Source organism: Aotus nancymaae, unplaced genomic scaffold, assembly GCF_030222135.1.
Source record: "Aotus nancymaae isolate 86718 unplaced genomic scaffold, 86718_ANA_hifiasm-v0.15.2.pri h1tg000081l, whole genome shotgun sequence".
Lineage (NCBI taxonomy): Eukaryota > Metazoa > Chordata > Mammalia > Primates > Aotidae > Aotus > Aotus nancymaae.
Genome location: NW_026988496.1, coordinates 4,301,720 through 4,324,273, shown reverse-complemented (window position 1 = coordinate 4,324,273; position 22,554 = coordinate 4,301,720). Strand labels below are relative to the sequence as shown.

Below are 22,554 nucleotides of genomic sequence, written 5' to 3'. Positions count from 1 at the left end.
AGGGAAAATCTGTCTCCAAAAATATATATTTTTTTGTAGAGACAGGGTCTCGCTATGTTACCCAGGCTGAACTTTTTTTTTTTTTAAGTAAACGTATACTCCAATGTAACAATGAAAAGTGTAGTATAATAAATACATAAACCACGGTAACATAGTCATTTTTTATCATTATCAAGTACAGTATTATGTAGTGTACATAACTGTGCTGTATTTTTATATGACTGGCAACATACTAGGTTTGTTTATACCAGCATCACCACAGACTTGTGAGTAATGTGTTGTACTAGATGTCATTAGGTGATAGAAATTTTTCAGCTCCATTATGATTTTATGGGACCACTATCATTGACCGAAATGTCATTATGTAGCACATGACTGTATACTTGAATTCAGTTTTTAAGTTGAGAAGTTAAAAAAAAAAATTAATGAAATTAGCAGCAGTTTTATTAGAAGTGGTCGGATTATGGTTTTTTTACATCTTTTCCAAACTTTCCACAATGGTGTCAAAATTACTTATGTAATTAAAAATAAACACTATTATGTATATAAATTTGCATACCTCTCTTGGGTAAGGTTATATACATGCGAAGTTAAAGTTAGATGTGGGATATGTGCCTTTTTGGAATGAGTTGAGGAAGGTAATTGTGCTCTAAGCTGTGTGCTACTAAACTGTTGGCATACAAATCACTCAGCAGCTTTTTTTGAGATGGAGTCTTGCTCTGTCACCCAGGCTGGAGTGTAGTTGGTATAATCTTGGCTCACTGCAACCTCCGACTCCCAGGTTCAAGCGATTCTCCTGCTTCAGCCTCCTGAGTAGCTGAGATTACAGGCATGTGCCACCATGCCTGGCTAATTTTTTTATATTTTTAGTAGAGACGGGGTTTCACCCTGTTAGCCAGGCTGGTCTCGAACTCCTAACGTCAAGTGATCTTCCTGCCTCGGCTTCCCAAAGTGCTGGGATTACAGGGCAAATCACTCAGCAGCTTTTTTTTTCTCTTTTTTTTTTTGAGACGGCGTCTTGCTCTGTCATCCGGGCTGGAGTGCCAGTGGCATGATCTTGACTCACTGAAACCTCTGCCACCCAGTTTCAAGCAATTCCCATGCCTCAGCCTCCTGAGCAGCTGGGATTACAGGCATGTACCACCATGCCCAGTGAATATTTTGTATTTTAGTAAAGAAAGAGTTTTATCATGTTACGCAGGCTGGTCTCAAACTCCTGAGCTTAGACGATCCGCCTGCCTTGGCCTTCCAAAGTGCTAGGATTACAGGCGTGAGCCACTGCGCCTAGCCTGCAGCTTTTGATTGAGGACCATGTTTGCTAGACCTGATATTGGCAGAGCCTACAGAGCCTTTTTCAGTTTTCAGAAAGCTTTCATATGTTATTTATTAAAGTTTAACCTTGTGAAATTACCCATAGTGGGCTGTTTTTTCACCTAGAAGAACAGCAACTCTATATTAATTCAATATACTAATTATAAAATGGAAGCAGTGTGACAGAAGGCAAGAGCTTTGGTCTAAGAATCAAAAGACCAGGCTGGGTGTGGTGGCTTATGCCTGTAATCTCAGCACTTTGGGAGGCTGAGGTGGGTGAATCGCTTGAGGCCAGAAGTTTTAGACTAGCCTGGGCAACTACATCTTTATAAAAGATGGCAAAACTACATCTTTATAAAAACTACAAAAATTAGTCGGGTGTGGTGGCACGTACCTTTAGTTCCCAGCTACTCAGGAGGCTGAGGTAGGAGGATCACCTGAGCCTGGGAGGTTGAGGCTGCAGTGATCCATGATCACACCACTGGCAACAGTGAGACCCTGTCTCAAAAAAATAAAAAAAAGGAATCAGGCCAGATGTGGTGGCTCACGCCTGCAATCCCAGCACTTTGGGAGTCCAAGGTGGGCGGATCACCTGATGTCAGGAGTTTGAGACCATCCTGGCCAACATGGTGAAACCCTGTCTCTACTAAAACCAGAAAAATTAGCTGGGCATGGTGGCGGGTGCCTGTAATCTCAGCTACTTGAGAGGCTGAAGCAGGAGAATCACTTGAACCTGGAGGCAGAGAATGCTATGAGCCGAGATTGCACCATTGCACTTTGGCCTGGGCAACAAGAGGGAAACTCCATCTCGAAACAACAACAACAACAACAACAAAAACCAGAATCAGAAGCCCTAGGATCTGGTCCCACCTCCACATATAAAGTTGAGCAAGTCATTTCCTTCTCATCTTCATTTTTTGTATTTGTGAACTGAGTGTGATTATACTTGCCTTGTCTAATGCAGTCTCTGACCGGTAAAGTTCCTTGGCTGTAGTTTTTTTTTTCTGAGTGTCGGGTAGGGAACTTAGGTCTTCTGACTGTCCATTGGTCTTTAATTATAGCATGGTAGTATGTGGCTTAGTAGATGGGGAGAAGGGAAGGGTGGTTTGTGGGATATGAAGTAAACAAAACTTAAAGTCTATGTGAAGAAGTGCATTCAGGATTAGGGGACAGGGAGGGCAGGTAGTGGGAGGAGAGGTAGGAAGGCTTCAGCAGACAAAGAGAGCCTTGATGTCTGAATTCCAGGAGTGCAAGAGGTAGCTATTGGAATAAAGATAGAAAATACTACCTTTGCTTCTGTTTTGTAGGGGATTTGTGGGGCCCTCTGATCCTTTGTGTGACACTCGCATTGTAAGTACTTGCATTTTCTTTCTTTATCATTTGAGCTAGAGTAGACTTTTTTGTGGATTTTCAAAATTGTGGGGGATTTTGATTGAATATTTCATTTAGGGCTTCTATGACATGTTGTACTCCTTAGGTATTTAAGCCTCAAAAGTCACTTTCCAAATCAATTAAAAAATGATGAAATTAGGCTCACCTTCCTTAATCAATGACATTTTAGTCTGTTTTAGCCATGTCTGTTCCACAAACATTTATTTATTCATTTACTCTCTTGTTCCTCCCCATTATTAAACTAAGTGAATTAAATATTTATAGGTTTAAGCACCCTTTGCAAACATAATTCTCTGTGACTCTTACTAAAAAGAAGAATGAGAATGAGAATAAATTAGAATAGAAGTAGTAGAGTTAAAAGCAAGATCATGTTTCAGAGTGTTGTACTTTTCCATACACATTATGTGGAAAGGAAGAGGACAGAGGAAGGAGAGGAAGGTTACACTAGAGAGAGGAATATAACCATTGATAGAGTGGAAAAAAATACTGCCCTGGAATTCAGTTCTGAGTTCGCATTTTGACTCTGCTATCAGAAAACGATGTGACTTTGTGTTACTAACAACCAATGTTTGTATAATTTTTCCCAGTTTGCAGAAAACTTTTAAATACTTTCTCTTATTTTAACCTTATAGCAATGATTAAAATTATTTTCTTTCTTTCTTTCTTTTTTTTTTTGACGAATAAGCTTCGATTCAAAAAGGTTGAGGATTTAAGATCAAATAATCAGTGGAAGACCTGAGATTCAACCTCAGGTTTCCTCACTACCTATTCTGTACCTCTACGGTTCATTACACTTCTCTTCCCACCTGGTCACTCCAGATCTCCTCTTCCATATCTGTAAAGGGAGATGGTTGAGGGTCCTTTCCAGGCTTAACTCTTTATGGTTCTAAATTCACTAAGTTTCTTGCTGACTTCTCTAATTTTTTAAATTTAAATTGAGCATATATTAATTTAGGTAATAATGTAGAGTGTTATTTCTTATGCTTTTAATAACCATGTCAAGGGAAGCAGCCTAATGCCTTGATAGAGAGGTTTATATTAGAAGTCCCAAGCATAAATGTATCTATTTAGTTTTGAAAGATTAATCTTATAGATTATATAGTTTAACACCACTTAGTTGCATAGAAAACTGGAGTCCCAGGACATCAAGTGACATATCTAGTAACAGAACTAGGATCAGTTTCTGGGTCTCTTGCCTTCCAGGCTAGTTAATATTCTTTCCATCATACCATGCTGAAGCAATAGGTATTCCAGACAACAAGTGATGAGTGCTGGCACATTCTTTGCATCTGGTTGTCAGGACTTGGAATGGAATATGCATAGCAAAGAATAAAAAAGCCTGTGCATACTGCCAAGCAGCGTAGCAGGGCAAGAACAACTTACAGTGTGACTTCTGTATACTATTTAATAAGAAGAGGTTGTGAGCTTACAGTTATTATTTTTTCTTGCTATTAACACTAAGTCCAAATATTCAAAACTGTTTACATCTGTAAAATTCTTAGACAAAGAAAGGATATTTAAGTGGCTGTTCAACTACTCAGTTCCAAAGCAAAACCCTTTAGTAATAATCTGTATGTTTTGATTTTTTAAAAATCAACAACTAAATAGGTTTATAGACTGTTTTCATTTTTAATTATTTTTATTTTGTTTTGAGGCAGAGTCTCATTCGGTTACCCAGGCTGAATCAGTGGTATGATTACAACTCACTGCAGCCTCAACCTCCTAGGCTCAAGCAATTCTCCCAGCTTAGCCTTCCTAGTAGCTAGGACTATAGGTGTGCACCACCATGGCCAGCTAATTTTTTATTTTTTGTAGAGACGGGGGTTTTGTCATGTTGCTCAGGCTGGTCCCAATCTCCTGGCCTTAAGTGATCTGCCTGCAAGTGGCCTCCCAAAGTGCTGAGATTATTGACTGAGCAACCATACCTGGCCTATTTCCATTTTTGAATATCTCAACTGAAACCTTAACCCAAGAATTATAAGTTCAGATGTGTCTAAAGGCTAGAGAAGTAACCTAAATGCATGTAGTAGTGATATGGTGACTGTAAGCCCCTTGTACCTATGTCAGCTATATTTGATTGCTGCAGTGTTGGAATGCTGGCTCAGTGTTAGAAAGTCTAATTTTTTTTTTCTTTTTTCAAGAAAATCTAGAAATTCATATTCTTATGTGAAATAAAATAATGTCAACTTAAATCCAAATCATCTTAAATATTATATAAGTCCAAAACCTCATATCTGTGAGCCACATTTGACCCTTCAGTTTATAACCTCTGCTTAAACAGAAAAGGTCTTCAGTAATCCATTTAAACATTTCAACAAGGTCAAATGGAGCACCCTTTGTAGTCCTGAGGCATTTGGAATTTGCAATAAGGCAGCCTTGCCAAATACTTGTGCCAGTTCTCTTTTAGCACAACCTGCATATTACAGATCTTCAGGTGAGGTGTAGCACGGCAATCTGATTCAGAGTTTGAGAACCTATGCCTTAACTTTGTTGCTGTGAATAAAAGATGAAGCAATTCTTAGGCTGTTTCCTTTTCTCAGAATGCTGCAGAGAGACTCTGCAGATAGTGAAAAAGATGGAGGGCCCCAGTTTGCAGAGGTGTTTGTCATTGTCTGGTTTGGTGCAGTTACCATCACCCTCAACTCAAAACTTCTTGGAGGGAACATGTGAGTATTATTAAATTGTATTATTAAAATGTACTCTTTTTTTCTCCTTTGCAAGTAGTATATCTTAGATTAAGGAAGACAAGCTAGTTAGAATTTTTTTTTTTTGAGACAGGGTCTCACTCTGTCACCCAGGCTGGAGTGCATTGGGAGAGCCTCTGCCTCTCAATCTTAGCATCCCAAGTAGCTGGGATCCTCCTGCCCCAGTATCCCGAGTAGCTGGGACTACAGGCATATGCTACTATGCCTAGCTAATTAAAAAAAAATTTTTTTTTTGTAGAGACAGGGTCTCACTGTACTACCTAGGCTGGTCTTGAACTCCTAGACTCAAGTGATCCTCCCACCTTGGCCTACCAAAATGCTGGGATCATAGACATGAGCCACCATGCCTGGCCTGATATTTTTTTTTTAAAAGAAAAATCAAATTAAATAAGGGCCAAAGAGAAGTGTTCTTAAAACCACTACCACTGGACAGGGATAACCTTGTTGAGTTAAATTATCTTAAATAATCTGAGGTCCTTTGATAAGCTTCACATGCTCTCTCCAGGCCCTGAAATCATAGGCAGATTTTTTTGTGTTAGAAGAGTATGTACATTTTAGGGGGCAGGTGGTCCATAGCTTTCAACAAATTCTCAAGTATGATAGGTCTATATGCTAGAAAGGATTAAGGACCACCATCTTAGAAGTTGAGAGAAACATATCTCTAGGAATTAGAGCAGATCATCTGGTGTTAAATGATTGACTCTTAAGGGGTTTGAGAGGAGGAAGAGTATGGGGAAAGAAAATTAAAGCATGTACTTTTTCTTTTTTTGAGATGGAGTCTTGTTCTGTCGCCCAGGCTGGAGTGCAGTGGCATGAGCTCAGTTCACTGCAACCTCTGCCTCCTGGGTTCAAGTGATTTTCCTGCCTTAGCCTCCTGAGTAGCTGGAATCACAGGTGCCTGCCACAATGTCTGGCTAATTTTTTTGTATTTTTAGTAGACATGGAGTTTTACCGTGTTGACCAGGCTGGTCTTGAACTCCTGATCTTAGGTGATCCACCTGCCTCAGCCTCCCAAAGTGTTGGGATTACAGGTGTGAGCAACTCACCGTACCCGTCCAAAAGCATGTACTTAATAATTAATGTTAGGATATAGATGTTATATACTAAGAAGGAGGCAACAGTCCATTATATAGAGAAATGTGTGTAATAAGCTGTGTCATAACACCCATAAGCTGTATTTGTGATCTTTATGAATGTATTTTGTTTTTAAGATCTTTTTTTCAGAGCCTCTGTGTTTTGGGTTACTGTATACTTCCCTTGACAGTAGCAATGCTGATTTGCCGGCTGGTACTTTTGGCTGGACCAGGACCTATAAACTTCATGGTTCGGCTTTTTGTGGTGATCGTGATGTTTGCCTGGTCTATAGTTGGTAAGTATGTACTTATTTCCACAATAGTAGAACAGACAAAAACATGATTTAAAGATGAAGACCAGATGAGGAGCAGTGTAACTCCAAAGTTAGATGTGAGTGATATGATTCTTGCCAGTATTATCCATAGACCCCCTTCCCTAAGTAGGCATTGATGGGGATGCTGTCTATCTTATCTGAGATGGATATCTGGACTTAGAAGATGTGGAGAGTCATATCTTTTTTCTTAAAAAAAAAAATCCACTTACGGAAAGTGGATTACACTGCATTTAGCCCAGTCCTGACATGTACAAGGCATTAGGTGACTGTGAAATGATTTTGATGTTTTCCTGACCAACTAATTAAAATAAAAATGATTAACATTTACAGATTGCTTATCAAAGGCCAGGCACTGTTTAAGTGCTTTATATATATTATCCTGTTTAATCCTCACAGCAACTCTAATAGAGAAATACTATTTTTAGTCCCATTTTATAGATGAAGAACAGTTACAGAGAGGTTGAGCACCTTGCCCTAGGTTGCATTACTAGTGAGTAAGAGTGAAATTGCAAACCAGGCAGTCACGAACCCTTAAGAACTATACTATACCACTTTCTAGTGTAGATTGTAAGTATCATTATATAGCACTTTTCAGCTTCAGTAGAACATTTTTCTAAAGACTAGAAAGGGCCTATAGCAATGATAATGAATGCTATATGCTCATTGTTTTTACGTTCCTAAAGTTCTCTTAAAATTCCAGCTTAAATTTAGAAGTGTTCACCAGCTTCTGCTTTAATGGATAGACTGACTGCTTAATATTTTTAAGTGTAGTAACATCTTACTGCTCTGAAACATGGTTGAAAACTAAAAAGTAATCCAATAAAGGTTTGAGAGAGCCAGAATTAATATTCCAAAGACTGTATATTAAGCTTGGGTACTTTACCCATGGGGAGAGCCCCTAGAGGTGTTTATAGTATTCTCTGATGTCTGATAGTCTGGCTAGCGGTCTATCTATTTTGTTAATCTTTTCAAAAAACCAGCTCCTGGATTCATTGATTTTTTAAAAGGGTTTTTCATGTCTCTATCTCCTTCAGTTCTTCTCTGATATTAGTTATTTCTTGTCTTCTGCTAGCTTTTGAATTTGTTTGCTCTTGCTTCTTTAGTTCTTTTAATTGTGATGTTAGGATGTTGAGTTTAGATCTTCCCTGCTTTCTCCTGTGGGCATTTAGTGCTATAAATTTCCCTCTAAACACTACTTTAGCTGTGTCCCAGAGATTCTCGTATGTTGTGTCTTTGTTCTCATTGGTTTCAAAGAACTTATTTATTTCTGCCTTCTTTTGTTATTTACCCAGTAGTCATTCAGGAGCAGATTGTTCAGTTTCCATGTAGTTGTGCAGTTTTGAGTGAGTTTCTTAATCCTGAGTTTTAATTTGATTGCACTGTGGTCTGAGAGACTGTTATGATTTCCGTTCTTTTGCATTTGCTGAGGAGTGATTTACTTCCAATTATGTGGTCAATTTTAGAGTAGGTGTGATGTGGGGCTGAGAAGAATGTATATTCTGTGGATTTGGGGTGGAGAGTTCTGTAAATGTCTATTAGGTTTGCTTGGTCCAGATCTGAGTTCAAGTCCTGGATATCCTTGTTAATTTTCTGTCTCATTGATCTGTCTAATATTGACAGTGGAGTGTTAAAGTCTCCCACTGTTATTGTGTGGGAGTCTTAGTCTAAGTTCTTAGTCTCTTTGTAGGTTGTTAAGAACTTGCTTTATGTATCTGGGTGCACCTACATTGGATGCGTATATATTTAGGATCGTTAGGTCTTCTTGTTGCATTAATCCTTTTACCATTATGTAATGCCCTTCTTTGTCTCTTTTAATCTTTGTTGGTTTAAAGTCTATTTTATCAGAGACTAGGATTGCAACTCCTGCTTTTTTTTTGCTCTCCATTTGCTTGGTAATTCTTCCTCCATCCCTTTATTTTGAGCCTATGTGTGTCTTTGCATGTGAGATGGGTCTCCTGAATACAGCACACTGATGGGTCTTGACTCTTTATGCAATTTGCTAGTCTGTGTCTTAATTGGGGCATTTAGCCTATTTATATTTAAGGTTAATACTACTATGTGTGAATTCAATCCTGTCATTATGATGCTGGTTATTTTGCCCATTAGTTGATACACTTTCTTCATAGTATTGATGGTCTTTACAATTTGGGATGTTTTTGCAGTGGCTGGTACCAGTTTTTCCTTTCCATATTTAGTACTTCCTTCAGGAGCTCTTGTAAGGTAGGCCTGGTGGTGACACAATCTCAGCATTTGCTTGTCTGTAAAGGATTTTATTTCTCCTTTGCTTATGAAGCTTAGTTTGGCTGGATATGAAATTCTGGGTTGAAATTCTTTTCTTGAGGAATGTTGAATACTGGCCCCTACTCTCTTCTGGCTTGTAGAGTTTCTGCTGAGAGATCCACTGTTAGTCTGATGGGCTTCCTTTTGTGGGTAATCCAACCTTTCTCTCTGGCTGCCCTTAATATTTTTTCCTTCATTTCAGCCTTGGTGAATCTGACTTGGGTTTCACTTGGTGAAGTTGTCTTGGGGTTGTTCTTCTTGAGGAGTATCGTTGTGGTGTTCTCTGTATTTCTTGAATATGAATGTTGGTCTGTCTCGCTAGGTTTGGGAAGTTCTCCTGTATAATATCCTGAAGAGTGTTTTCCAGCTTGGTTCCATTCTCTCTGTCATTTTTAGGTACACCAATCAATGGTAGGTTTGGTCTTTTCACATAGTCCCATATTTCTTGGAGGCTTTGTTCGTTCCTTTTCGTTCTTTTTTCTCTAATCTTGTCTTCCTGCTTTATTTCATTAAGTTGATCTTCAATCTCTGATATCCTTTCTTCCACTTGATCAATTTAGCTTGATACTTGTGTATGCTTCACAAAGTTCTCGTACTGTGTTTTCAGCTCCATCAGGTCATTTATGTTCTTCTCTAAACTGGTTATTCTAGTTAGCAATTCCTCTAACCTTTTTTCAAGGTTCTTAGCTTCCTTGCATTGGGTTAAAACATGCTCCTTTAGCTCAGAGGAGTTTATTATTACTCACCTTCTGAAGTCTACTTCTGTCACTTCATTAAACGTATTCTCCGTCCAGTTTTGTTCCCTTGCTGGTGAGGAGTTGTGATCCTTTGGAGGATAAGAGGCGTTCTGGTTTTTGGAATTTTCAGCCTTTTTACACTGGCTTTTCCTTATCTTCGTGGATTTATCTAGCTTTGGTCTTTGCTGTTGGTGACTTTTGGATGGCATTTCTGTATGGACATCCTTTTTGTTGATGTTGATGCTTCTTTCTATTTGTTAGTTTTCCTTCTAACAGTCAGTCCCCTCTGCTTCAGGTCTGCTGGAGTTTGCTGGAGGTCCACTCCAGACCCTGTTTGCCTGGGTATCACCAGCAGAGGCTGCAGAACAGCAAAGATTGCTGCCTGCTTCTTCCTCTGGAAGCTTCATCTCAGAGGGGCACCCTCCAGATACCAGCCAGAGCTCTCCTGTATGAGGTGTCTGTCGACCCCTGCTGGGAGGTGTCTCCCAGTCAGGAGGCACTGGGGTCAGAGACCCACTTGAGGAGGCAGTCTGTCCCTTAGCAGAGCTCGATTGCTGTGCTGGGAGATCCACTGCTCTCTTCAGAGCTGGCAGGCAGGAACGTTTAAGTCTGCTGAAGCTGTGCCCACATCTGCCCCTTCCTCCGGATGCTCTGTCCTAGGGAGATGGGAGCTGCTGCCTTTCTTTCAGAGATGCCCTGTCCAGAGAGGAGGAATCTAGTGAAGCAGTCTGGCTACAGCAGCTTTGCTGAGCTGCGGTGGGCTCCGCCTAGTTCAAACTTCCAGGCTTTGTTTACCCGGTGAGGGGAAAACTGCCTACTCAAGTCCCAGTAATGGTGGATGCCACTCCCCCCACCAAGCTCGAGTGTCCCAGGTCAACTTCAGACTGCTATGCTGGCAGTGAGAATTTCAAGCCAGTGGATCTTAGCAGCATGGGATCCTCTGAGCTAGACCACTTGGCTTCCTGGCTTCAGCCCCCTTTCCAGAGGAGCGAATGGTTCTGTCTCACTGGCATTCCAGGTGCCACTGGGGTATGAAAAAAATCTCCTGGAGCTAGCTCGGTGTCTGCCCAAATGGCCACCCAGTTTTGTGCTTGAAACCCAGGGCCCTGGTGGCATAGGCACCCAAGGGAGAGTCCCGGTCTGTAGATTGCGAAGACCATGGAAAAAGCTTAGTATCTGGTCCAGAATGCACCGTTCTTCACGGTATAGTCCCTCATGGCTTCCCTTGGCTAGGGGTGGGAGTTCCCGGACCCCTTGTGCTTCCTGGTTGAGGCAACTCCCCACCCTGCTTCAGTTCAACCTCTGTGGGCTATACCCACTGTCTAACTAGTCCCAATGAGATGAGCTGGGTACCTCAGTTGGAAATGCAGAAATCACCTGCTTTCTGCATTGATCTCGCTGGGAGCTGCAGAGCAGAGCTGATCCAGTTTGGCCATCTTGCCAGCCACCTCCTATTATTTTTTTTTAAAGAGATGGGAGGTTGGGTGTGGTGGCTCATGCTTGTAATGCCAGCACTTTGGGAGGCCAAGATGGGTGGATCACCTGAGGTCAGGAGTTTGAGACCAGCCTGACCAACATGGTGAAACCCTGTATCTATTTAAAAAAAAAAAGAGAGAGATGGGATTTCACTCTGTCACTCAGGCTGGAGTGGAGTGGTGGAACCGTAACATACTGCAGCGTTGAACTCCTGGCCTCAAGCAGTTCTCCCACCTCAGCCTCCCAAGTATCTGAGATTACAGGCACAAGCCATGGCACCCAGTGAGAGGAGTGATTCTTTTTTTTGTTTTGTTTTTTGAGACTGGGTCTTGCTCTGCCATCCAGGCTGGAATGCAGTGGCATCATCTTGGCTCACTGCAACCTCCACCTCTTGAGTTCAAGCAATTCTCCTGCCTCAGCCTCCTGAGTAGCTGGGATTACAGGTGCCCACCACCATACCCGGCTAATTTTTGTATTTTTAGTAGAGAGGGTTTCATCATGTTGGCCAAGCTGGTCTCAAACTCCTGGCCTCAGGTGATCTGCCTGCCTTGGCCTCCCGAAGTCTGGAATTACAGGCATGAGCCACCGCGCCTGGCCGGAAGGGTGATTCTTGATCAGTAAAACGATGAGTAGGTTTTTCTTAGATGGACAAGAGAGGGATTGCATTTAAAAGAGCTGTTAATTTCTGAAGAACAGTTAGCTCCAAAAGCACAGCAGCCCAAGGCCATTTACCATAGGAGCGAATAACCTTACACATCTTTATAAGCCTTTTCAGTACAGTTCGGTAACTTTTTCAGAAAAGAGTAAAAAACTCCTTTTAGAAAGGTTTCCATCCAAAATGGTTTAGTACTTGAAATAAGAAGCCCTCAGCTCTCTGAAGAACTACCTTGCAGAATGCCTTTATCTCTGAGAACCACCAATATAACTAAACTTTTAGTGTAATTCTGTGTTCTAGATTATGTCAAGCATTTGAATGTTTAGTAAATGTTAGTAGTTGTGACAATATTACTGCATTAAACATTCCTTTTTATTTTGTCTTGTTTTGTTTAGCCTCCACAGCTTTCCTTGCTGATAGCCAGCCTCCAAATCGCAGAGCCCTAGCTGTTTATCCTGTTTTCCTATTTTACTTTGTCATCAGTTGGATGATTCTCACCTTTACTCCTCAGTAAATCGAGAATGGAAAATTAAAAACCTGTGAATTGAAAGCACATCTGAAAGATGCAATTCACCATGGAGCTTTGTCTCTGACCCTCTTTTGTCTAATTTTGGAGGTATTTGGTAACTGGGTAGGTGAGGAGGTTAAAAGGGAGCCATATAGCACTGTCACCACTTTTGTGAGGAACTGATGTTTGAAAGGCTATTCTTTTCTCTCTTAATGTCATTTCTTTAAAACTACATGTGCATAGTACACACAGTATACAATGCCTCCTTAAGGCATGATGGAGTCTCCTGGTCCATTTGGGTGACAACCAGTGACTTGGGAAGCACATGGATATGATTTACAAGTTGAATAGAGGTGATAACTATTTTCAGGTTTGAGAATACCAGTTCAGGTGAAGCTCTTAAACACATTGCCTTATGACTATTAGAATATGCCTCTCTTTTCACAAATAAAAATGGATAGTCTATATCCATTTTCTTTTATTTCTCTCTCTTAAGCTTAAAAACGCAATGAGAGAGGTTAGGAGGGGGTTCATACATGGAGAATGAGAAAACATGAATTAACCAATATTAGAATTTGATCAGAGGAAATTCTACACTTGTTGCTTTAAAAAAAAAAACAATCAGCCTCTTTGGTCCCTGTGTGTAGTCACCTTTCTGCCATGTTTAACAGCATCTCGGTTGGCACTCTAGTTTTAATCTTGCTCCTTAGCTTTAAATATTCAGTCTAAAATGTTAGTAGTCAACATGTAATTTTCTTGACTGAAATTCTCAATGTTCCAATGCTAGAGCTTATCCAAAAAGAAGACCTCAGAAGCTTAGATTGGTAGATCTCTAGTCCATATTATCATGTGGGCACCTTCTCTTAGGGTGGAATGAGGCAGTTTGGATGCAGCATAGTTAAAAGGAGCTCTTTATTGTTTTCTGTAGTTTGGCCTCTTAACTAGAAAGTAAAGCTGAATCAGAAGCTTGCATTAACCATGTGAACAGGGAGGGATTTAGTGTTCTGATGGCTGATTAATAGAACAGCTAGATGCTTAGAGCATGACGTGGGTTGGGATGAGTGTACAGCTGCTGCCTTTTCATAGTGGGCTTAGCAGTTTTTCCATTAGATGTGTTTTTTGGGTTGGGGAATTTATTTTCTTGGTTTTAGACTTTGTCAAGCTAATTAGCTCCCCTTTAGACAAGTACATTTTGCACATGTGCACCTACTTGTACTCTCAGATATTTATGCACACAAGTGTGAAGGTTTTTCAGGGAGCAGAGCATCTGGGACAGGTTGATTCTGAGCTAAACAGGGCTCCTTTAAGGCAGTATGAACTGTTGCCTTCTATAAATTGCACATTGAAAAACTCTAACAGACAGATTAGGTGTCAGGCAGAAAACACTCATTGTAAATATACTATTAGTTGATAAACATAGGACTTTCTTTTTCCACATTTTTTCTTTATCGTAGAATTTAAATATTTATTCCTTTTGTATTTAAAGACTACCTACACGTAGATATATGATTCCAAAATCATGTTTTCTCCATCCCCACATAAGCCAAGTGAATACTGGGCCAAATGGTTTCTTGGAATGATCGTTACAAAACATTACAAAGTGGGTCCCCTTGGTTCCAGCCTTGTCCAGAATTTTTTGTTATATATTTCTATTTATTGCAATTTACCTTTTAAATTGTAAAATAAACCTTTGTGTACACAGAGCCAATGTTTCAACTTTGAATTAGTAAAGAAAATATTTTGGAACTGATCCTCATTTTGAAATTGGTTCTAATGATCCCTTTCCAATGTCTGAAATTCTCTTACTTCCCACTAAAGCTCGCTCTCCACTGAAGTTGTTTCATAATCTGTCTCAATGAATATAATGTAAAATTAAACAAGTAACCATGCTTCTCAAAGGGAATTAAGTCTTTATTGAATTTTACTCAGGCTCGCTAATTGTTTGGTCAGAAATTCCTAAGGCCACAGCTTTGGGGAGGTTGTGTAGGTGTACATTGTGGGTAGTTTATACATGTTGGGACTTAACGGCAGCTTGTTCTGTGTTTTTATCTTTGCTCTTGAGTGACTTCGGGAATGATTTTATTTGATTTTATTGATTTGATTTGATTTAACCCTTTGTCTGTTTGCCTCGAAAATACTCGCCAGTGGCACGTGTGGCTGTAGCATTTACCCCAAGATAACTTTGCCACGAAATATTTCATATTGTTCTAGTATATTGACTTTGGAAACAAAAGACATCGTTCTATTTATAGCATTCTTTTTTCAGTAGCGGTATTTCCAGCTACAAAATATAGTCATTCTTGACCACTGAAAATGTCAAATCCTAGAAAACGTAGCATGCCTACGCATGACACTAACATCATTTTCGAAAAGTTGTTGGCTGAAGATTCACTTGATGAATCCATTTTTTTCAAAATAGACAATTCTGATGTTCTGTTTAGAAATAACTCAGTTTTTGTATTTTTTCACATTGAAAGTCAGTTAGATTTGCTTCGGCCTCAAAGAGTATGTTTATGTAAATTAGCACTGGCAGTTTTTTGTCTTTGTTTTTGTTTTCTAAATGGGAAGAGGGTTAAATGAAGGTTGATAAAGTAAATGTTTGTCTTTCTGAAAGTGAGTGACTTGAAGGGATGAATAAATATTTTCTTAACATAAGCAAAAAAGTGCATTGCTTTCTGTGATGGAAGTTAAAACCTGAATGTCTAGAAGTTGTAACCCTCAACATAGCTTTTCCTGATTTGCTGCAAAGGCACATAGCTGATTATAGAAGTAAAGACAGCGAGGACAGGGGACTCCAACAAAGGAAACCCTGTTGCGGGAATTGGGCACTTTCATGCTTCAGATGAAATTCAGGCATGCGAGCATCACTGCAGAATGTGGTGCATCACTGCCATCATGAGTAATCACTTGTTGCTCCTACTTCTGAGACCAAGACTCTGTTGTCATATTCTTTTTCTTTTTTTTTTTTTTTTTTTTTGAGACGGAGTTTCCCTCTTGTTACCCAGGCTAGAGTGCAATGGCGCGATCTCGGCTCCCCGCAACCTCCGCCTCCTGGGTTCAGGCAATTCTCCTGCCTCAGCCTCCTGCGTAGCTGGGCTTACAGGCACGCGCCACCATGCCCAGCTAATTTTTTGTATTTTTAGTAGAGACGGGGTTTCACCGTGTTGACCAGGATGGTCTCAATCTGTTGACCTCGTGATCCACCCGCCTCGGCCTCCCAAAGTGCTGGGATTACAGCGCCCGGCCTGTTGTCATATTCTTTAGCAATAGAAAGGGTAAAGACTGGATTTAATAGCTGTTTAGAGTACAAAAACTCAATTGATGCCAACATAGTTGAATGTACAGTATAGTCTTAAAAGTCAACCGTTAATCATTAAGTCTTTTGCCTCTGAAGAAGTTTATTACATTAGTTGATTTTGATCTTTTCATTGTGGTGGGGTTTTCCTGTTGTTGGGCAAGGTGGGGTCACAGGACATGAGACTAGTAAGCATTTTACTGTTTACTATATTTGTCTTTTTGTAAACAGTATCTCCCAAAATGTCATTAGAAGGCTAGCAAGCCTGTATTTGGACATTTAATTGTATACTTTATATAATATAACTACTAACTGTATTTGGACTGCCTGTTTATTCCTGGAGACAAAAATGAAAATCTCCTCTCAGTTCAAGTTCTTGGGTAACATCAGGTCATTAGAATTTATCTAAAGCTTATCATGATTTGATAAGACATCCATTGCATGCAGCTGTTTTAGCTCAGTGCACAACACTGAAATTGTGATCCTTAGACTGTTAGTTTCTGAGACATTTGGATGGAAATAAATGTATAAATGTTAATTCATGTATATAAATTAGAAACACTTTTCTAGATTCTGTAGGCTTTTATTAAAAATAGAGAATTTCTTGGGATTTACTCAGGCCATAGAATGGCCAAATAATGACAATGATATTACTACTAATAATAGCTAACCTTTATTTGGCACTTACTGTGTGCCAGGCACTATTTTCTATTTTTTAAAAAATTTTTAAAGTAACAACTTTATTGAAATACACTTTACCATGAAATTCACCTTTTATTTTTTTATTTTTAATTTAATTTTTTTTTTTTTTGAGACAGGGACTCAGTGCCAGTGGTGCAATCGTGGTACACTGTAGCCTCGACCTCCCTGGGCTTAAGCTATCCTCCCACCTCAGCATCCTGAGTAGTTGGGACTACAGGCATGTGCCACTACACCTAATTGGCTAATTTTTGTAGTTTTTGTAGAGACAGGGTTTCGCCATGTTGCCCAGACTGGTCTTGAATTCCTGGGCTCAAGCAATCCGCCTGCTTTGGCCTCCCAAAACACTGGGACTACAGGCATGAGCCACCATGCCTGGCTGAAATTCACCTTTTAAGATGTACACTTCAGTGGTTTTTAGTATATTCACACACAAAGTTGTGCAGCTATCACTACCATCCAATTTTAGATCATTTCGTCACTTCCCCAAGAAACCCCAGGTCTGTCGGTAGTCAGTTCCATTCCCCTTCATCCCAGCCCCTGGCAACCACCAATCTGCTATCTGTCTCTGTTGATTTGGCCAGACACTATTCTTCCATGCTTCTCATGCATCTCCTCTAATTCCAATGCTACAATTCTCGTTTTATGTGGAAAATTATGGCACTGAGAGGTTAAGTAAATTGTCCAGGGTCACACAGTAATTTGATTTACAACAGTAATAACGCATTAGATGAGAACATAGTAGGACACAATTTTGAATTCCATTGTTATGTACCTGAAATGAATACATCCCTTCCCCAAGGTATTTTCCCTATTGTTAGTCTTTGCACCCTAGAACTAACTGGATGTAGATAACATTTGTTTTTGGAGTAATGGAACACTGTATCAGCAGCATTTGAGAACATAAGAACAGTTAGACATTGGAAAGAGTTAGGTTTGTTGCCCTTATCCCTCCTTGAACCTCTTTCTTTCCCCCTTCCACCACCACCACACACATACACCCCTTTTTCTCAGTCTTAAGAATCAAACAACTTCTTTCTTTTAATTCTCCCACAGGGATGGTTAATGCATCACAATTTAACTTGTCTATTCAGGTATTAATAGTCAAGGGATGCATCTGGTTGCTTATTGTACCAGTTATATTCCTACGACCTTAGAGAGTGGTAGTTTGAGAATAGAATGCCTTTCTATTTGGGTTAAACTAGGTGGGAGGAAGAAGTAACAGAGTAAAGGCTTTGCCTTAATGAAGTCAAGTGTTCTGCCTGGTGGGAAGTGGCCATACCGCTGCTCTTGTTTACTCTGTTCTTTCAAAGCCTTTGTACTTTGCCATCACTGCTGGTAATTTCTTGGTCCTTTTCGATACTCCATTTTAATCTTGATTTTTTTCTATAAATAATAAACCTGTGAAAAGAAATCTGTAAAAGATTTGTGACTATTAAATGTGCAAATAAAAACACTGGAAAAAGAATTTGTGCGTGCCTGTTCTTGTACTGAAGGCGCATACTACTTGCTACATACTGATTTCAGATATATTGTCATCTGACAATATTGAATGCTGTGTAGATTGTGCAGGGAGCAAGTAAGGAAGGGAAGTCACACTTACTGAGCAAATGCTGTATATCATACCAGGCACTTTATTAGTTGCTTTACAAACAGTATCTCCTCTGATCACAGCAGCCTTTGAGATCAGAGGCATTATGCTTAAAGTTGTATCTGGCTGCCTTTCGAGGCTCACACCTGTAATCCCAGTGCTTTGGGAGCCTGAAAAGGGAGGATCTCTTGAGCTCAGGAGTTCAAGACCAGCCTGGGCAACATAGGGAGACTGTTTCTTAAAAAAAAAAAGAAAAAAGAAAAAAAATAGCCAGGTTTGGTGGTATGCACCTGTAGTCCCAGCCACTCAGGAAACTGAGGCGGGAAGATTGCTCAAGCTCAGGAGTTTGAGGATGCTGTGAGGTGCGATGGTGCTTCTCCAGCCTGGGTGGCAGGCTGAGACCCTGTGTCAAAAAAAAAATGAGAGATCTGGGGCTCAGGTTAAATTGCCCAGAGTCACATAGTGAATGGTGCAACCAGAATTCAAACTCAGGTTTTATGACTGCAAAGCCTGTTTTTTTTTTTTTCTATATTGGTTCTTTGCTAAATTAAAGCCATACCTACCCACTTAAGTGAAGCTAAGCCAGGTCAATCGGGCAATTTAGGAGCTTCGTGAGAAAAACTGGGTTTTCAGCTTTCTGCTGGGGACTATACCTGTTCCTGCTCTTGGCTTATAAACTACGTGGAGAAACAAAATTCCACATTGCCCTACACACATAATAGTTGAAAAATGTCATGGTTTTTATTTTTGGTACCAAATAAAATAGCAGAGTGAATCAGTAAAAACAAGAAGTCTGTGAAGTATTGAGAGAATTTGTATCATCCAAGAGGAGAAGAGGAAGGGCATTCCTGATGGTAGAGAATACTTACAAGCAAAGGTAAGAGGAAGCAAGCAGTTCTGTCTGTACAGCTGTTCGTGTGCACGTGTGAGAGTGTGGCACCTTGTTCTTTACATAGTCACAATGCATTGTTACACTTCATTTTCCTAGCTGCCTTTATTTTATGTCACTCTGCAAAGTAGATAAAGCTAATTAGCTTATCTTAATAGCTAAAGAAATAGGCTCAGAGAAGTATTTCCTGGGTTACAAAGTCAGTCTAAGAATGCAACTGGTTGTTCATGTTAATACAATCTCTCATTTTCTAATGAGAATGCAGAAGTTGAAGTGAATTCAACTGAATTGGGAAATGGAAGAAGTTAGCTGGCTAAGATAAGACCAAATTATTGAGAGTAGGTATTGAAAACCAGGGAATTGTGACGTTTGGTCTTACTGTGGTGGGAAATAGGGTGCCTTCAAGGGGAATATCTTGATGAAAGTGACCTCAAAGGAATAAATCGGGACATGGTGGGAAATTGGATTTGGAGGAGTGTAGAGGGAAGAAAAGAGTGTGAATCGATTTCTAACCTTTATGTCTGAAGTCGGGAAGAATGGTGTGCTAACAGTTGTGGAGGAGCTGACTTTGGCTGTCACAGTGGTGATATTCTACAGACCACTGAAAATAGGCACATGGAGGGTAGTATTATAGAAGTCATAGTTAGAAGTGTAAATTCGAGCTTACAGATGTGATGCATGTTGAGAGAACACTTTGTCCCAGGCAGTCTTGATGACAACCACAGTTGCTGGATGATAGACCTATGAAAAGGAGGCTGGAAGATAGGGAGGAGAAAATTATGAAGCTAACACCTACCTGCCTTGGATTTTCGCATTGCTCTCTTAATCTAATACTAACCCTGTGAGATCATTCCCTCCATTTTTTTTCAGAAGAGGAAGAAGTTTGGATTCAATACTTTGCCCACAGTAAGTGGCAGAGGTGGAACGTGGATATAGGTCTGTCTGAACTCCAAAGCCTTGGTGCTTTCTGCTCTGCTATTACCCTTTCAAAGAAAGTTTTGTGCCTTGCACAAAGTAGGTGTTCAGGAAATGTGTTGAGTTAGTTAAAAGGAAAGTGGGTAGTAATAGCTATTACAAGCTAGGTGCCGAGGCGTGATAAAAAACAATGAGAATTAAGAAAACTGATTGCACTAGTGGTCCCAATATTTTGCTCTTGCCTGAATCCATGCCCTTTGCCTGTGACTGCAGTTCCTCTCCATTCCTCCACTCCTTACATCTCGATGGCTTGCTTTGCTCAATAAAATGTGACAGATGTAGGCTGGGCACGGTGGCTCACGCCTGTAATCCCAGCACTTTGGGAGGCCAAGGCGGGTGGATCACAAGGTCAGGAGTTCGAGACCAGCCTGACCAACATGGTGAAACCTCATCTCTACTAAAAATACAAAAATTAGCTGGGCGTGGTGGCACACGCCTGTAATCCCAGCTACTCAAGAGGCTGAGGCAGAATTGCCTGAACCCGGGAGGCGGAGGTTGCAGTGAGCTAAGATCGTGCCACTGCACTCCAGCCTGGGCGACAGAGTGAGACTTCATCTCAAAAAAAAAAATAAAAGTGACAGATGTAATGGTGTGTCAGTTCAGACCCTGAAACTTGAGGCTTTGTGTGTTTGCATTTGTCTCTGGTTTCTCTGCTGTGTCTTTGAGAACATGCCTAAGTTAGACTGTTGGACATATGGAACAGAGCCCAGTCATCCGAGATCAGCATACAACCAAATGACCACCAGATATACGAGTGAGCTCACCTTGACCAGAAGAACTGCTCAGCTGGGCCTAGCCTAAGTTGCTGACCCACAAACTCAAGAACTAAATAAATGCTTATTGTGTTAAGCTACTGAATTTTGAGTGTTTCAAAATGCAGTATTGTAGTGGCAATAGATAACTGGATACAAAGGCCATTTTTATATTTCTCAGGAAGCAAGGCTTCAAACGTATTTTACTTTTTATTTTTTTTAATTTTTGTTTTTTCTTTGAGACAGGGTCTCACTCTGTCGCCCAGGCTGGATTGTTGTGTGACGCCATCTCAGCTCACTGCAACCTCTGCCTTCCAAGCTCCAGTCATCCTCCCACCTTGGCCTCCTGAGTAGCTGAGACTACAGGTGTGCGCCACCATGGCTAATTTTTTTATTTTTTGTAGAGACGGGGTTTTGCCATGTTGCCCATGCCAGTGTTGAACTCCTAAGCTCAAGCAATCCGCCCACTTCGGCCTCCGAAAGTGCTGGAATTATAGGCATGAGCCACCACACAACCAAATATTTATTTATTTAAATAAAAATATGGAAGTGTTCATGAATGTGTGTGCCATCCTTCTGCAGGGGCCATGCTAATGTTCTCCCCATTGTTCCTATTTTAGTATATGTGCTACCTAAGTAAGCACCCCAAAAGTATTGATAGGTAGGAGATGGAGGCTCCTAATATTTGTTCCTTATTTGTAGATTCAGATCAGCCACAGAACATTAGAGATTAAAAGAATGTTAGAGATAATCATTTCAATTTACTCATTTTGCCAATGAAAAACAGGTTCAGAGAGGGAAAGTCACTTACCCAATGTTGTTGGAAGGAACCAGACTAAAACTTAGATTTTTAAATTTCTGGTTCACTGCTCTTTCCACTACCTGACAGTACAGTTGCTAAAAGGATGATAACCTAATGCAAGTTAAAAAAAAACAAATCCACAACTCTTTTTTTTTTTTTTTGAGACAGAGTCTTGCTCTGTTGCCCAAGCTGGAGTGCAGTGGTGTGATCTCACTGCAACCTCTGCCTCCTGGGTTTAAGCAATTCTCCTGCCTCAGCCTCCCAGGTAGCTGGGATTACAGGCATGAGCCACCATGCCTGGCCCACAACTATTTTTTAGTCAGTGGATATGTGCATATTTAACAGTAAAAAAGGAAGGAGCTCATGAGAAAAAGTGATATGCTCTAAGGAAAACAGTTTATTAAAACAGCAACACCCTAAATAAAGTAAGGGCTGGAATTCAGAATATAGGTGGTAGATTTAGTTTTAGAGAAAGGAGAGAAACCTTTCGTGAAGTAGAAAGGAAGAATAAGTGGCTAGGGCGTGGATGATGAAGTGTTCACACATTCAATAAGCTATTGAACTGTCCACTACTACGTGAAATAGGATTAAAAACTGGCTAGTATTCTGCTATCAGTACTAGCTGCCAATAGGATGCAGCTTTGATAGTTCCAACTATATGGCATGTTGAGAAGGAAGGGGCAATCAAGCCAAAGAAAGAATGGGAAGCTCACAGGCAATAATGGTAGCCATGGGCCTGGGTAATATGTTGAATGGTTGGAGCAGGCAGGGGTGGAAGAGGGATTGAAAATTGAGATCAAGAACTCAGCTAATGTAGTCCAGGCAGGCATCCAGAATCCAAACAGATATATAATCCAGGGTAGTGTGGCTGGTGCTATAGCTTCGGATCCAAGAGTGGAAATGTGTTCCCTTCCAGCTGTCATCCAGATGCTAACCTGCTCTCATCCAAACTTCTCAAAAAAGTTTGTCTACATTCATGTTCACTCCTCGACCAACTGCAGTCTGGCTTCATGCCCGTGTCATGAACATTCTCAGAGAGTGACTGCTCTCACTAGAATTGCTAAGTCCTTACTTTACTC

General features: G+C 40.4%; 1 protein-coding gene and 1 non-coding gene across 2 annotated transcripts in view; one reads left to right on the top strand and one right to left on the bottom strand.

Annotated features, from left to right (window-relative positions):
* Positions 1-14,803, top strand: part of YIPF6 (Yip1 domain family member 6) — a 32,184-nt gene extending 17,381 nt beyond the window's left edge. The window contains exons 4-7 of the mRNA XM_021673174.2: positions 2,619-2,661; positions 5,244-5,369; positions 6,620-6,777; positions 12,360-14,803. Coding sequence (XP_021528849.1) covers positions 2,619-2,661; positions 5,244-5,369; positions 6,620-6,777; positions 12,360-12,478 — 446 coding nt within the window. The 3' untranslated portion in view covers positions 12,479-14,803. The remainder of the gene's footprint in view (positions 1-2,618; positions 2,662-5,243; positions 5,370-6,619; positions 6,778-12,359) is intronic.
* A 6,407-nt stretch (positions 14,804-21,210) lies between these two features.
* LOC135271566 (U6 spliceosomal RNA) lies at positions 21,211-21,317 on the bottom strand. The gene has a single exon (XR_010339691.1). It is a non-coding gene; the product is annotated as a U6 spliceosomal RNA (small nuclear RNA).
* Positions 21,318-22,554: the final 1,237 nt, after the last annotated feature.